The 14,638-nt window shown below is 48.0% G+C and overlaps 1 protein-coding gene across 2 annotated transcripts in view; it reads left to right on the top strand.

The window, feature by feature from the left end:
• Window positions 1-14,638, top strand: part of fndc3ba (fibronectin type III domain containing 3Ba) — a 347,890-nt gene that overhangs the window by 96,193 nt on the left and 237,059 nt on the right. For both annotated transcript variants that reach the window (XM_052018781.1, XM_052018780.1), the window contains exon 3: window positions 10,639-10,714. In XM_052018781.1, coding sequence (XP_051874741.1) covers window positions 10,639-10,714 — 76 coding nt within the window. The remainder of the gene's footprint in view (window positions 1-10,638; window positions 10,715-14,638) is intronic.

Genomic DNA, 14,638 nt, shown 5'->3' with positions numbered 1-14,638 from the left:
CCCAGCATGCTGCGCAGAACCTGGCGTATGTCAGGTTACTACGACAACAGACAGTTGTCAGGGTGACGTCCCTGTTTGACTTTGCCACGTTAGTTTGCCAGAACAAAAGCAATCACAGCTCGGGGAGAAAACTGAGGGGATGCAATTGGTGTTGCTAAGTCTGCAGACTTGTCCTGTAGAGCCCAGGGATTTATGATCAACCCACCTCTCCCCAGTCACAACCAACCATCTAGTGAGATAACAAACTGGGCAAACAAACTGGATACTTTTTCCTCTTGAAATTCTTTTATTATCAGATCAACAACTTGAGTTTGAATCTCTTTTTGTTTAAACACTGCAGTATCCATAGGTGCTTCCAGGTTATGTCAGGCCATCCCAAGGCCACGTGTGGAGAAGCCAATAAAAGCTTGCGTAATGTTTCAGCAGCAGGTCAAAGAGGGAGGCGGAGAACTGGCTGGAGAGAATTTCAGAGTTCAAGACCCAGACTGCCGAGTCCTAGAATCTTGGGAGAAAGCCATTTGGCCCATTGTTCCTGTGTTAGTTCTTCAATAACCTGTCCTGGTCCAACCACGTTGATGCCACAGCCAAGAAAGCTCACCAGTGCCTCTACTTCTTAAACAAGTTTCGCATGTCCCCTTTGACCCTCACCAATTTTTATTGATGCACCATAGAAAACATCCTATCTGGATGCATCACGGCTTGGTACGGCAACTGCTCTGCCCGGGATGTCAATAAACTGCAGAGCGTTCTGGACACAGCTCAGCACATCATGGAAACCAGCCTCCCCTCCATGGACTCTGTCTACACTTCTTGCTGCCTCGGTAAAGCAGCCGACATAATCAAAGACCCCACCCATCCTGGACATTCTCTCTTCTCCCCCCTCCCATCAGGCAGAAGATACAAAAGCCTGAAAGCACGTACCACCAGGCTCATGGACAGCTTCTACCCCGCTGTTATAAGAATATTGAAGGGTCCCCTAGTATGGCAAGATGGACTCTTGACCTCACAATCTACCTCATTATGGCCTTGCACTTTATTGTCTGCCTGCACTGTACTTTCTCTGCAGCTGTAACACTTTATTCTGCATTCTGTTATTGTTTTCCCTTGTACTACCTCAATGCACTGATGTAATGAAATGATCTGTATGGATGGCATGCAAAACAAAATTGTTCACAGTACCTCAAGTACATGTGACAATAATAAACCAATTTAACAAGTTGGGCAGATCTATCATTATCAAAGTGTTGGAAGGCAGTGACTGATGGAGGGATGGAGGGATGGAGGGTCATGGAATGTAGCATGGCTTGACGTGGATGAGGTGATGTATCCTGTCTGGAATTGTGAAGGAGAGGCACCTTGGAAGACAAGCCTAGGCATGGTTTTGGAGTTGAGGAACCTCATAGCACCTCACCACTAATCACTGAATCTAATGGCACATGTTAATGAAGCAAAAGTATCACTGGGGTTAATTCTAAGGGCAATAGAATTGGAACACATTGCAGTGATGTTAAACATATCAGAGTCTGACTTGCCAACACCTAGAACATAGACTAGTACAGTGCAGGAACAGGCCCTTCGGCCCACAGAGGGTGCACGTGCACATTTCCACTCTCCATATTATAACAAGCGTCTGGAGTCCCTGGAGGGTTCAAATATCTTTACCAGTATTACACAAGGTCACCCCTATGGTCGGGGAAAGGTAACAGGCAGAGTTTTCTCTCTGCCTTTTCTGGCTGAGCAAAGATAACGTAGGGCAGAATTGGAATTGGTTCGTCATTGCCACATGTACTGAGGTACAATGAAAAACTTGTCTTGCAAACCATTCATATAGCATTCATTACATCAGTTCATTGAGGTCTTACAAGGGAAAACAATAACAGAATGCAGAGCAAAGTGTCACAGCTACAGAGAAAGTGCAGTGCAGGCAGACAATAAGGTGCAAGGTTGACTGTGAGGTCAAGAGTCCATCTTATCTTATTAGGGAACCATTTAATAGTCTTATAACAGTGGGATAGAAGCTGTCCTTGAGCCTGGAGAAGATGTTCCTGCTTGTGGCCAAGTTGGTTGCAGATAACTGCAGTCAAAGACGCAGAAGAAATTCTTTACCCTGGAGGGTGGGAGTAATGTGGCACTCGCTCCCACAGGGAGCGGTTAAGGAGCAGATGAACACAAGAAAATTATTGTGTTATTGTATAACATTATTGTACCTGCCTCAACAACTTTCTTTGTTCCATATGCACACCACCTTCCGTGTGAAGAAATCGCCCCTCACGTCACTTTTAAATCTTTCCCCTCTCATAAACTTGTGCCCTTTAGTTCCTGATCCCCTTACCCTGGGAAAAAAAACTGTACATTCACCCTATCTCTGTCCCTCATGATTTTATACTCCTCTATAAAGTCACTCCTCAGCCTCCTACCTTCCAAGAAATAAATTCTCTGATACTTCATAGATTTATCTCCCTCCTCTAAGTACCCCCAACGATCCAGCCTCCACAGCCCTCAAGGGCAGAGAATTCCGGAGATTCATCACCCTCTGTGTTGAGAAGAAATTCCTACACACCTCAGTTTTAAATGACTGTCCTCATCTTGTAACTTTGTCCCCTTGTTCAAGATGCTCCCACTTGTGGAAACATGTCGACACCTACCCGTCAAACCCCCTGTAGATCTTGTATGTTTCAATAACATTACAATGAATTTGGTTAACCACAGGAGGAAGATGTTGTGGAGGTGAGGAGTGGGGTGGGAGGGTACTGGTTGGGGAAGAAGCACTGACATAAGTCAGAGGGGCTGAACAATCTGTTTCTATGTAATTCTAAATAAATTGACACCTTCCCCACCCTCTGCACAGTTGCCCACTGCATCTCCAAACTCGCACTGCGATCTCTCCAGAGGTGGCAGCTGACTGTCACTCCAGCAACCAGATGTTGTCAGCTGCTGGCTGTTGCTGGTGACAACCGAGCAAAGCCTTGGCTGGTTAACCATGTGTGAGAACTGATGTCCAACATCAGGTACATCCCAAGAAAGTTTCACTTTCCTGAAAGTGACGGCGCAGGTGGACAGGGTGGTGAAGAAGGCGTTTGGCACACTGGCCTTCCTCAGTCAGGGCACTGAGTACAGCAGTTGGGATGTTATGTTGCAATTGTACAAGACGTTGGTGAGGCCGCATTTGGAATATTGTGCTCAGTTTTGGTCACCCTGCTATAGGAAAGATGCCATTAAGCTGGAAATAGTGCAGAGGAGATTTACGAGGATGTTGCAGGGACTCAAGGGACTGTTATGGAGAGAGGTTGAGCAGGTTGGGACTTTTTCACTGGAGCGTAGGAAAATGAGGGGTGTTCTTGTAGAGGTGTACAGAGAAGCATAGGTAAGGTGAATGCACACAGTCTTTTTCCCAGGGTTGGGAAATCAAGAACTAGAGGGCATGGATTTAAGGCGAGAGGGGAGAGATTTAAAAAGAACCTAAAGTGTTGGTATTGGTATTGGTTTATTATTGTCATTTGTACCGAGGTACAGTGAAAAACTTGTCCTGCATATTGATCATACAGGTCAAGGTGGTCCATTATATGGAACGAGCTTCCAGAGGAAGTGGTTGAGGCAGGTTCATTAACAACATTCAAAAGGCAGAGACACAGGAGACTGCAGATGCAGCAGTCTGGACCAACACACAAAGTGCTGGAGGAACTCAGCAGGTCAGGCAGCATCTGTGGAGGGAAATGGGACAGTCGACATTTCTCGACCTGAAACATCAACTGTTCATTTCTCTCCAGAGATGCTGCCTGACCTGTGCTGAGTCCCTCCACCGCTTTGTGTGTTGAACGTTTAAAAGGCACTTGGATAGGAAAGGTTTGAGGGATATGGGCCAAACATAAGCAAATGGGACTAGCTTAGATGGGGGTCTGCATGGACCAGTGGGGCCGAAGGGCCTTTTCCTGTGCTGTATGACTCTATGACGAGCCTATGTTGGCTTCAGCTCTCTGGGAGGGCGAGCTCTTCTCCTGCATGGTGACTTTGACAAAACCTGCCGTGCCTGTGAGATCTACTGCTGAGCAGGGGAACACCACCACCTGCAGGTTCCCCTCCACGTCACATGCCCATCCTGACTCGGAAATGTACCACCATTCCTCCATCCCCACTCAAACCCTGGAACTCCCTCCCCAACAGTGCTGTGGGAGTACCTTCACCAGAAGGACGGCAGAGCTTCAAGGAGTCGGCTCACTGCCACCTTCTCAATGGGCAGCATCTGCCAGTCTGTTCTGTCAGACCTACATCCACTTATAAGCAAAAAAATTTAAGCCTTGATAGGCAGTTTTTTAAATGCTTTTGATTTTGAGTCATTAAAACTGAGATACTTAAAATCCCAAAGAAATAAATGGAAGACTTGCTTTCATTGCAACTGTACCATGAAGGCTGCTCCCAGACACAACACCACTGCTCGCCGGAGACTGCCTTGATGCTTATCTTCAGCTTTTGAAGCAAAGATTTGGAGTTCTGCACCACCTTTTATGACATGCCAAATCATCTGATGGCCAATGAGAGTCTCTCTAAGGGCGCTGTTAACAAACCTTCCTGCAATGTTTGAGGGACTTCGAGTTGTCTTCGAACTCTGGACAGTGAACCCATGCACCTCACAGGACCACGTACATTCACCTGTGAGAGCAGGTGGTGCCTCAACACAAAGGTCGAGTCGAGCTTATTGTCATGTGCATGTACAGTGAGGTACAGATACAGTGAAAAACTTGCTTGCAGCAGCATCACAGGCACGTAGATCCAGACAACACACAGAACGTAAGTTATACATAGATTGTACAAGGCAGTGGGGAAGAAAAGACTGTACAAAAAAGACATCCGTGCAAAATAAAAGGCATACAATCAGAGACAAGTCTGGGGTAGTGCAAGTGGTGGTCCATGCTGTTCCATTGTTGAGTCAAAGTCGAGTTTAGTGTCAGATGCACAAGTCCATGTGTGCACAGGTGCAATGAAAAACTTGCAGCAATGTCACAGGCACAGAGCATCAGATACACATTCACAAAGAAAACATATATTAGACATAAATTATGCAAAATTATACCAGAATGAACACAGTTAAAACAAAAAATCTATTGTAGTACAAAGTGATCAAAATGGTCATAGTGTTGCTATACTGAGGTAGTGATTAGGGTTGTGCCGGTTGGTTCAAGAACCTCGTGATTGAAGGGAGGTAGCTGTTCCTGAACCTGTGCATATGCAGTGGTATGGCAGTCCCTTGGTTTCACTCTGCAATGGACAATTTGTGCACAGCAAGATCCCACATATACCTGGGTTAAATGCTCATCGCTGGAGGGAACTGATGTGTTCCCCGCTCCTGTCAATCTGACTGCGGAAGGCTTGGAGATATCTTTGGATGTCATGTTTTCTTTGCGGGTCACGTTGGAGGTCAAGGTTAATGGCAGGACTCTTAGCAGTGTGGAGGAACAGAGGGATCTTGGGCTCCACGTCCATAGATCCCTCAAGGTTGCCACACAGGTCGATAGGGTTGTTAAGAAGGCGTGTGGTGTGCTGGTCTTCATTAGTCGGGGGATTGAGTTCAAGAGCCGCAAGGTGATGTTGCAGCTCTACAGAACACTGGCTAGACCACACTTGTGTATTGTGTTCAGTTCTGGTCGCCTCACTATAGGAAGGATGTGGAAGCTTTAGAGACGGTGCAGAGGAGACTTACCAGGATGCTGCCTGGATTAGAGGACACATCTTATTAGGATAGGTTGAGCGAGCTAGGGCTTTTCTCTTTGGAGTGTATCAGGATGAGAAGTGACTTGATAGAGGTGTATGAGATTATGATAGGCATGAGTGGACAGCCAGCACCTTTTCCCCAGGGTGGCAATGGCCAATACCAGAGGACATCCATTTAAAGTGAGTGGAGGAAGGTTCAGGGGAGATGTCAGAGGTGGGTTTTTTTACACGGAGAGTGGTAGGTGCCTGGAACGCACTGCCGGGGGTGGTGGTAGAGGCTGATACAACAGGGACATTTAAAAGACTCTTAGATAGACACATGGATGTAAGAAAAATGGAGGGTTATGGGCTGTGCAGGAGGGAAGGGTTGGGTTGATCGTGGAGTAGGTTTATATGGGTCGGCACAACGTGGTGGACCGAAGGGCCTGTACTGTGCTGTACTGGTCTATGTTCTGTGTCACTGATGAGCACTTTGTGATGGGGGTTTCTTATCTCCATTTTTGTGTTCTGGGCTTTACTAGCAAGACCTGCCCATCCCAACTTGCCCACGAGAAGGTGGGGGAGTCACTTCTTGAACCGCTACGGTTGTTCTGGTGAAGGAGCTCCCTCAGTGCTGATGGGGAGGGAGCTCCAGGGTTTACACCCAGTGATGGTGAAGAACCAGTGACATATTTCTGAGTCAGGATGGCGTGAGACTCGGCGGGGAACCTGCAGGTGGTGCGTTCCCCTGCTGTACTGGTGATAGAACGTAGAACATCGAACATTACAGCACAGTACAGGCCCTTTGGCCCACAATGTTGTGCCGACATTTTATCCTGCTCTAAGATCTATCTAACCCTTCCCTCCCACATAGCCCTCCATTTCTCTATCATTCATGCGTCTATCTAAGAGTCTCTTAAATGTCCCTAATGTATCTGCCCCCACAACCTCTGCCGGCAGTGCGTTCCACACACCCACCACTCTCTGTGTAAAAAACTTACCCCTGACATCCCTCCTTATACCTTCCTCCGATCACCTTAAAATTATGCCCCCTCGTGTTAGCCATTGTCACCCCGGGAAAAAGTCTCTGACTGTCCACTCGATCTATGCCTCTTATCATCTTGTACACCTCTGTCAAGTCCCCTCTCATCTCATTAACCTGATGGAGCCTGCGTCTTGATGGGTGGCACTCAGTACAGACGTTGTGGGTTTATTCTGGAGATTTGACCTGTTGTTGTCACAGAGCTGTCTATCTGTGGACAGTTTGAACAAAGATCCTGTCTTCTTTCCGGGATGGAGCCCAAGACCAACATTTCGCAGGTTCGCAGTCGTCTTCCTCAAACAACAGCCAAAACCTCGTCTGCTCTGATGCAGTATGTGGGACCTTGCTGTGTGTTCATTGATAGCCGAGCTTCCCTGCATTGCAAACAAGGATGAGGGTTCAAACCATTTTACCTGCTGTTTGGGGTGCTCTAGGTTTCAAAAGGCGCTGTAGAAACAAATGGAGCTGGACTTTGAAGTCCGTCAACACTGGGTTAAATGAAATCATGAAGACAGGCGATAGGATGTTCCGCTGAAGTCATACTGAGCCTCTTCAGAGACACAACAGTCCCCCACTAGGGAGACTACCTTGACGCTTATCTCCAGCAGCTGAAGCAAAGACTTGAATTTCTCTCTCATCTGACCTGGTCTCAGGATGTTTCCAAAGTGGTTGACAGCCAATGAAAGGCTTTCAAGGGATAGGAATGTGGCAGGCGTTTGTGCAAAGTAAGATCCCGCAATGTTTTTGTGGAATATAGGGAGACAGACATGGATCTGTGGCAGCTGACTCTTTCTCATCCCTTCTCCAGCTCCACCTCCCAACTCTTGTGGGAGGGTAGACAAAGGAAGCGGGGCAGGAGCACCACCATCTGCAGGTTCCCCTCCAGGTCCCACCTCATCCTCACTGGGAAAAATATCACTGTTCTTCCTTCACTGAGTTTAGATCCTGCAGTTCTAATCCAGGAGCTGCCAGATGGAGCAGATTCAACAGAAGAGCTGTGGTGGCTCACCACCATCTTATCAAGGGGCAGTTAGAAGGGTCAATATGTGCTGGCCTTATCATGGGATAAATTAAATCCCTTGTTGCCTGTCACAGTGAATCAATTTGGGGATGATCATTCAATAGCCACTAGACTGCAAGCTAATGTTGAAATGTAGTGGCTAATCAGTGCAAATGTGGGGAAGATTTAGTGCACTTGGGAGCTAGCAATAAGCTACAGATTGTGAATTTTGTTTGTAATCAGATTGCAATGGTTTATTCCTTTGTTGTGTTGGGTTGGAAGGTATGTGGTTTTGTTATCCGCAGAACACAAGAAGGGATTTTGTGGAAGTTCGGAAGGTCTTGGGGTCTTGCAAAGCTGCCAGATTGTTGCAAAACCCACCTGGTTAACTGACGTCCCCTTTATGGAGGGACCTCTGCTGGATGTGGCTCCAAGCCAACTGCCTTCAAAGTCAAAGTCAAGTTAACATGTGTGCACAGGTGCAAGGAAAAAGTTACTTACAACAGCATCACAGACACACAGCATCAGATAAGCATTCCTGAGAAAAACATAAATTACACATAAATTGTACACAATTTACAAGAAAGGACGCAATTAGGTCAAAAAAAATAAATGAAGTCCATTGTAGTGCAAAATGATCAAAGTGGTCCCAGTATTGCTAAACTGTAGTGATTAGGGTTGTGCCGGTTGGTTCAAGAACTGAATGGTTGAAGGGAAGTAGCTGTTCCTGAACCTGGTGGTGTGGGACTTCAGGCTTCTGTACCTCCTGCCCGATGGGAGCTGCGAGAAGATGGCACGGCCCGGATGGTGGGGGATCTTTGATGATGGATGTTGCCTTCTTGAGGCAGCGCCTCCTGTAGATACTCCCGATGGTGGGGAGGGATGTGCCTGTGATGTATTGGGCTGTCCGCTACTCTCTGCAAACTAAGGAAATTTGGCGTGCCCCCGACGACCCTCACCAACTTTTACAGATGCACCACAGAAAGCATCCTATCCGGATGCATCACGGCTTGGTACGGCAACTGCTCTGCCTGAGACCATAAGAAACTGCAGAGAGTTGTGGACACAGCTCAGCACATCATGGAAACCAGCCTCCCCTCCATTGACTCAGTCAACACTTCCTGCTGCATCGGGAAAACAGTCAGCATCATCAAAGACCCCACCCACCCCCGACATTCTCTCTTCTCCCCCCTCCCATTGTTCAGAAGATTCAAAAGCTTAAAAACACGCACCACCAGGCTCAAGGACAGCTTCTATCTCGCCGTTATCACACTGTCAAATTCACCTCTCGTACAATAAAGATGAACTCTTGATCTCACAATCTACCTCGTCATGATCCTTGCACCTTATTGTCTGCCTGCACTGCACTTTCTCTGTAACTGTGACACTTTATTCTGCATTCTGTATTGTGTTACCCTGTGCTAGCTCAATGCATTGTGTAATATATTGATCTGTATGAACGGTATGCAAGACAAGTTTTTCACTGTACAAGTGATAATAATAAACCAATTCCAACAATATTCTGCATTCTGTTGCTGTTTTCCCTTGTATTACCTCAATGTACTTATGTATGGAATAATCTGTCTGGATGGCACACAAACAAAAGTTTTTCACTGTATCTTAGTACACGTGACAATAATAAATGAATTACCGATTTCAATTTAGTGACTCAGCCTCAAACACCACATGCTTCAAGCAGATGGCCCCACATCGCTTACCTAAATGCTGGAATTGTCCGATGGTAAATGCAGCATCTGTGGTTGCCAATGTGAAACGTCAGCCTTGTTCCTCTCTACTCAGATGCTGCCTGACCTGTTGGGTGTTTCCAACCCTTTCTAATTTAATACAGTACAGTGAACATTGACCTTGGTGGCAAAGACCTTGTCTCAACAGAAGGTAGAGTGATTGATAGAGAGATACAGCACAGAGAAAAAGTGAAGAATTCTCATGGAACGCAGTTCATTGTGACAATGTAGAAATTCAGACGATTGAACTTCCTTTGTCCGAATGTCCACTGTTTAAAAATAAGGGGGTTGGCCACTTCACACAGAGATAAGGCAAGATTTTTCTCTGAGTGTCATGAGCCTGTGGAGCTCTCCTCCTCAATGAGGGTGGAATTTAAGTCTTTGAATGGGCAGATTCTCAATGAGCCAGGGGTGAAAGTTTCCCAGCGACAGGTGAGTTCAGGTTACAATCAATTGGATTGGAAATTGATTTATTCTTTTCACACATACCGAGATAGTGAAAAGCTTTTGTCTGTGTGCCTTCCAGACACATCGTTCCATATGCAAGTACATCAAGGTCATGTAAAAGGAAAAACGGAATGCAGAATATAGTGTTACAGTTACAGAGAAAGTGCAGCGCAAGCAGACAATAAAGTGCAAGGGCCACGATGGGGTAGATTGGGAGATCAAGAGTTCGTCTTTAGCATATGAGAGGTCCATTCAAGAGTCTGATAACAGTGGGATAGAAGCTGTCCTTGAGCCTGGTGGTACATGTTCTCAGGGTTTTGTATCTTCTGCTGAACAGGAGGGGGGAGAAGGGAGAATAACCTGGGTGGGAGGGGTCCTTGATGATGTTGACTGCTTTACCCGAGACAGTGGGAAGTGTAGACGGAGTCAACGGAAGGGAGGCTGGTTTGCGTGATGGACTAGGCTGCGTTCACAACTCTCTGCAATTTCCTGCGGTCTTGGGCAGAGCAGTTGCTGTACCAAGCTGTGGTAGAATGGCAGAGCAAGCTCAAAGTGCAGAGTGGCCTCTTCCTTTGCCCAGTAGTGATCCGTTAACCCTGCAGAAATTTAGTCCCGGCATGCCTGTTCCTGGCTATCCAGGTCCCGGCAGATGAGTGGCTGGTGTGTGGGGTAGGGAATTGACTGTGCATCTACAGCTAACTGTTGCCTCTCTGTCACAGGTTATCCTGGTTCAGGTTAACCCTGGAGAAACCTTCACCATAAGAGCAGAAGATGGTTCCCTGCAATGCATCCAAGGTAAGCCAGTCAGCCCTGGAGAGCAGTTCTGTGACGTGGAGGGTGGGGACTGGTTCTCCAGGGAGAGATGGTGGCATTGGCACTGCCTCTGGTCCAAACCACCTACCTGCACACCATCTAATGCAATGCAGACACATCTGGAATGATGCAACAAACAAGGTGCTGGGGGAGCTCTGCTGCTCGGGAGATCAGGCTGACCACCATGTAGAAGAGCGCTGCAGTTTGAAGGAAACTTGAGAAGTCTTCTGAGCCAATCAGCGATGAGCTGGCGTTTCGGAAGGCGATGGGAGGTCAAGTGTGACAGAGGCAATGGGTCAGATCAGAAGTGGATCAGGGTAGAACTCGGCGTCTGTGGAGGGAAATGGACAGTCGAGGCTTCAGGACAGGTGAAGGGTCTTGACCCGAAACATCGACCGTCCATCTCCCTCCACAGATGCTGCCTGACCCGCTGAGTTCCTCCAGCACTATGTGTGTTATTGCAGATTCCAGCACCAGCAGTGTGTGCCCTTGGTCTGGCTGGAGGGTAAGGACACTGGGGAGAAGGGTGGAGGGTTGTTCCCCTGGTTCCATTTTGCCCTCTCGTGCTCACTGGTGGAAGAATCGGACATCCATTCTGGCGCAGAGATGGGCATTGGTCACCCACCTGATCACCAAATGTGCCGACTCTCACTTCCCATCTCTGACCCTGCCTCACCCTGTCTGCTGCTCTGGCCTTGACTACCCCGGTGCCTTCTGGTTTCACCTATCACCTCTGACCCCCGCCACCTTCCAAGTCACCAGCTCATTGCTGGTCAGCTCTGATGAATCCCAAAGTTTCCTTCAAACTGCAGTGCAGTTTCACATGGAGTTTTCTCCGTCGACCGCGGGGCCGACCCATCATCGAAGGCGTGACCAGTTGGTGAGCTTGGATGTTGTCACAATCCGATGCGCAGGCAACGGTGGGGGAGTGGGGACGGGTCAGCGAACGGGAGGCGGGTTTCGGCCCCTGAGTGAATGGTTAGGGACCGTCCCTCAGTTTTGGAGGGGTGGGTGGGGGTGGGGGCTCATGTTTCTGCTCCTGACTGGAAAGGATATGTGTGTGTGAGAGGGGTCTGATCTCTGTGGCTCCGTGCTGTGAGGTACGCACCACCAATCCCCCTGCAATGGAAACAATGGTGAACGTGTGCAGTGAGCAGACCCCTCTCCGTGGGGCAGAGGACATTGGGGCAGATCACAGCACACCATCTTCAGCGACAGACAATCTGCTGGAGGGACTCAGCAGGTCAAGCAGCATCCGTGGGGGCAAAGGAATTGGTAAATTGGTTTATTATTGTCAATGTACCAAGGTACCGTGAAAAACTTTGTTTTGCCTGTCATCCATATAGATCATTTCATCACATCAGTGCATTGAGGTAGTACAAGGGAAAACAATAACAGAATGCAGAATAAATTGTCACAGTTACACAGAAAGTGCAGTGCAGGCAGACAATAAGGTGCAAGGTCACAACAAGGTAGATGTAGCGGTTAGCGTAACACTATTACAGCGCCAGCGACCCGGGCTCAATTCCCGCCACTGTCTGTAAGGAGTTTGTACGTTCTCCCCGTGTCTGCGTGGGTTTCCTCCGGGTGCTCCGGTTTCCTCCCACATTCCAAAGACGTACGGGTTAGGAAGTTGTGGACATGCTATGTTGGCGCCGGAAGCGTGGTGACACTTGCGGGCTGCCCCCAGAACACTCTACACAAAGGATGCATTTCACTGTGCATTTCGATGTACATGTGACTAATAAAGAAATATCTTTAATAATAATTATACCTTTTGTTGACGTTTCGGGTCGAAAGCCTGCATGAATGGAGAGGGGGGATGGTCGGTGTCAAGGGGAGAGGGAGCGTGGTGATTCAGGTGAGATGGGTGTGTGGAATGCACTGCTGTGGGTGGTGGTAGAGGCTGATACAACAGGGACATTTAGATTCTTAGATAGGCACAACGATGTAAGAAAAATGGAGGGTTGTGGGCTATGCTGGAGGGAAGGGTTGGGTTTGATTGTGTAGGTTTACATAGGTCGGCACAACATGGTGGGCTGAAGGGCCTGTACTGTGCTATACTGTTCTACTGGGTTGCTTTTACTGTTTGCATTGTAGTCCTCTGAGCGCAGTGCAGCTGTTGTGTGAGATTTGATGGGATGTTTGTGCCTGGTTGACCCTGAGAATCCTGGATCCGAGGTTCGCTGTTAACATGTGTCTCGGGTCAAGTGTCAAGCTGTTGCTTTACTCTGTCCCTGTCTTTGTTTGGTTGCCATGGCAAACGCAATTACCTGACTGCACGTTGCACCTTCAATGCAGTAAAAGCATCGCAAGGCCCTTCATGGGGAAAACTTAGCTGCACAAGCAGAGCTGGTAGCAAGACACGGCTGGGTGTCGAATGGAGGAGGGGGGAAAGGTGGGGGGGTTAGGGAGGGAATTCCTGAGCTGGGGGCCCGGGCAGCTGAAGGCACAGCTGTCACTGGTGCAGAACAGTGAGGGAGGACTGACCGAGGGCTTTGAGGAGGAGTGTAGAGAACTTGTAGCAGTTACAGATAGGGAGGGAAAGACCAAGGAAGGATTCGAAAATGAAGGTAGGAATTTAAAGGTGGTTTAAGTGGGGAACAGCACAGGTCAGTGAACACACGAGAGGCGGGTGAGCCAGCATTGCTGTGTTTGCGCTGGAATGAGTTGTTGTGTGAGGCAGGAAGCCGGGAGTCAGCGAGTTACACAGCACGGAGGCAGACCCTTCGGCCCAACGTGTCCATGCCGACCAACTTGCCTACCTGAGCTAGTCCCATTTTAGATCTTTTAATTAGTCACACGTACATTGAAACACACAGTGAAATGCACCTTTTGCGTAGAGTGTTCTGGGGGCAGCCCACAAGTGTCGCCACGCTTCCAGTGCCAACATAACATGCCCACAACTTCCTAACCCGTACATCTTTGGAATGTGGGTGGAAACCGGAGCACCCGGAGGAAACCCACGCAGACACGGGGAGAACGTACAAACTCCTTACAGACAGTGGCCGGAATCAAACACGGGTCGCTGGCGCAGTAATAGCGTTACGCTAACCGCTACACTGCTGTTTTACCTGCGTTTGGGCCCACATCCCTCTGAACCTTTCCATGTACCCATCCAAATGTCTTTTAAACATTGTAATTGTACCCACTTCACATAGCTCGTTTCCTATACCTCCCACCCTTTATGTGAAAAACTTGTAAATCTTTCCTCTTTCACCTTAAACCTGTGCCCTCTTAGATTTAGACTCCCCCACCCTGGGGAAAAGACTGCGACCATCCACCTTACGCATGCCCCTAATGATTTTATTAAACCTCTCTAAGTTTACCCCTCAGCCTCTTTCACTCCAGTTGAAACAGTCCAAGCCTATCCAGTCTCTCCTACAACTAACATTGTAGGTAATATCCCTCTGAAACTTTTCCACACCATCTCCAACTCAGAGTACATTGTAAAAGTTAAACTGAAGGTAACGAGAGCTTTAATCGTTAAATCAAGAAGCAGAACGGAGGTTTGGTTCTGCTTAATCACAGGAAGCAGGTTAATCATCTTGAAAGGGAAAGAGGGAAACAGAGAGAATTCCTGGGATAGAACATGGAACAGTACGGCACAGAACAGGCCCTTCGGCCCACAATGTTGTGCCGACATAGCTAATCCCTCCTACTTACACATATCCCTCCATTTTCCTCTCATTCATGTGCCCATCCAAGCCCGTCTTAAAAGCCCCCAATGAATTTGCCTCCACCACCCTATCAGGCAACACATTCCAGGCATCCACCACTCTCTCAGTAAAAAACGTACCCCTCACGTCTGTTCTGAACCTACCCCCTCGCACCTTAAGTGCATTCCCTCTGGTATTGGATTGCTCAGTAATGGGGAAAAGATATTGCTTGTCCACCCTATCTATG

The sequence above is a fragment of the Pristis pectinata genome, chromosome 6 (genome assembly GCF_009764475.1).
Source record: "Pristis pectinata isolate sPriPec2 chromosome 6, sPriPec2.1.pri, whole genome shotgun sequence".
Lineage (NCBI taxonomy): Eukaryota > Metazoa > Chordata > Chondrichthyes > Rhinopristiformes > Pristidae > Pristis > Pristis pectinata.
Note: the sequence above shows the minus strand (reverse complement) of the source record. Positions and strands in the feature narration are given on the sequence as shown.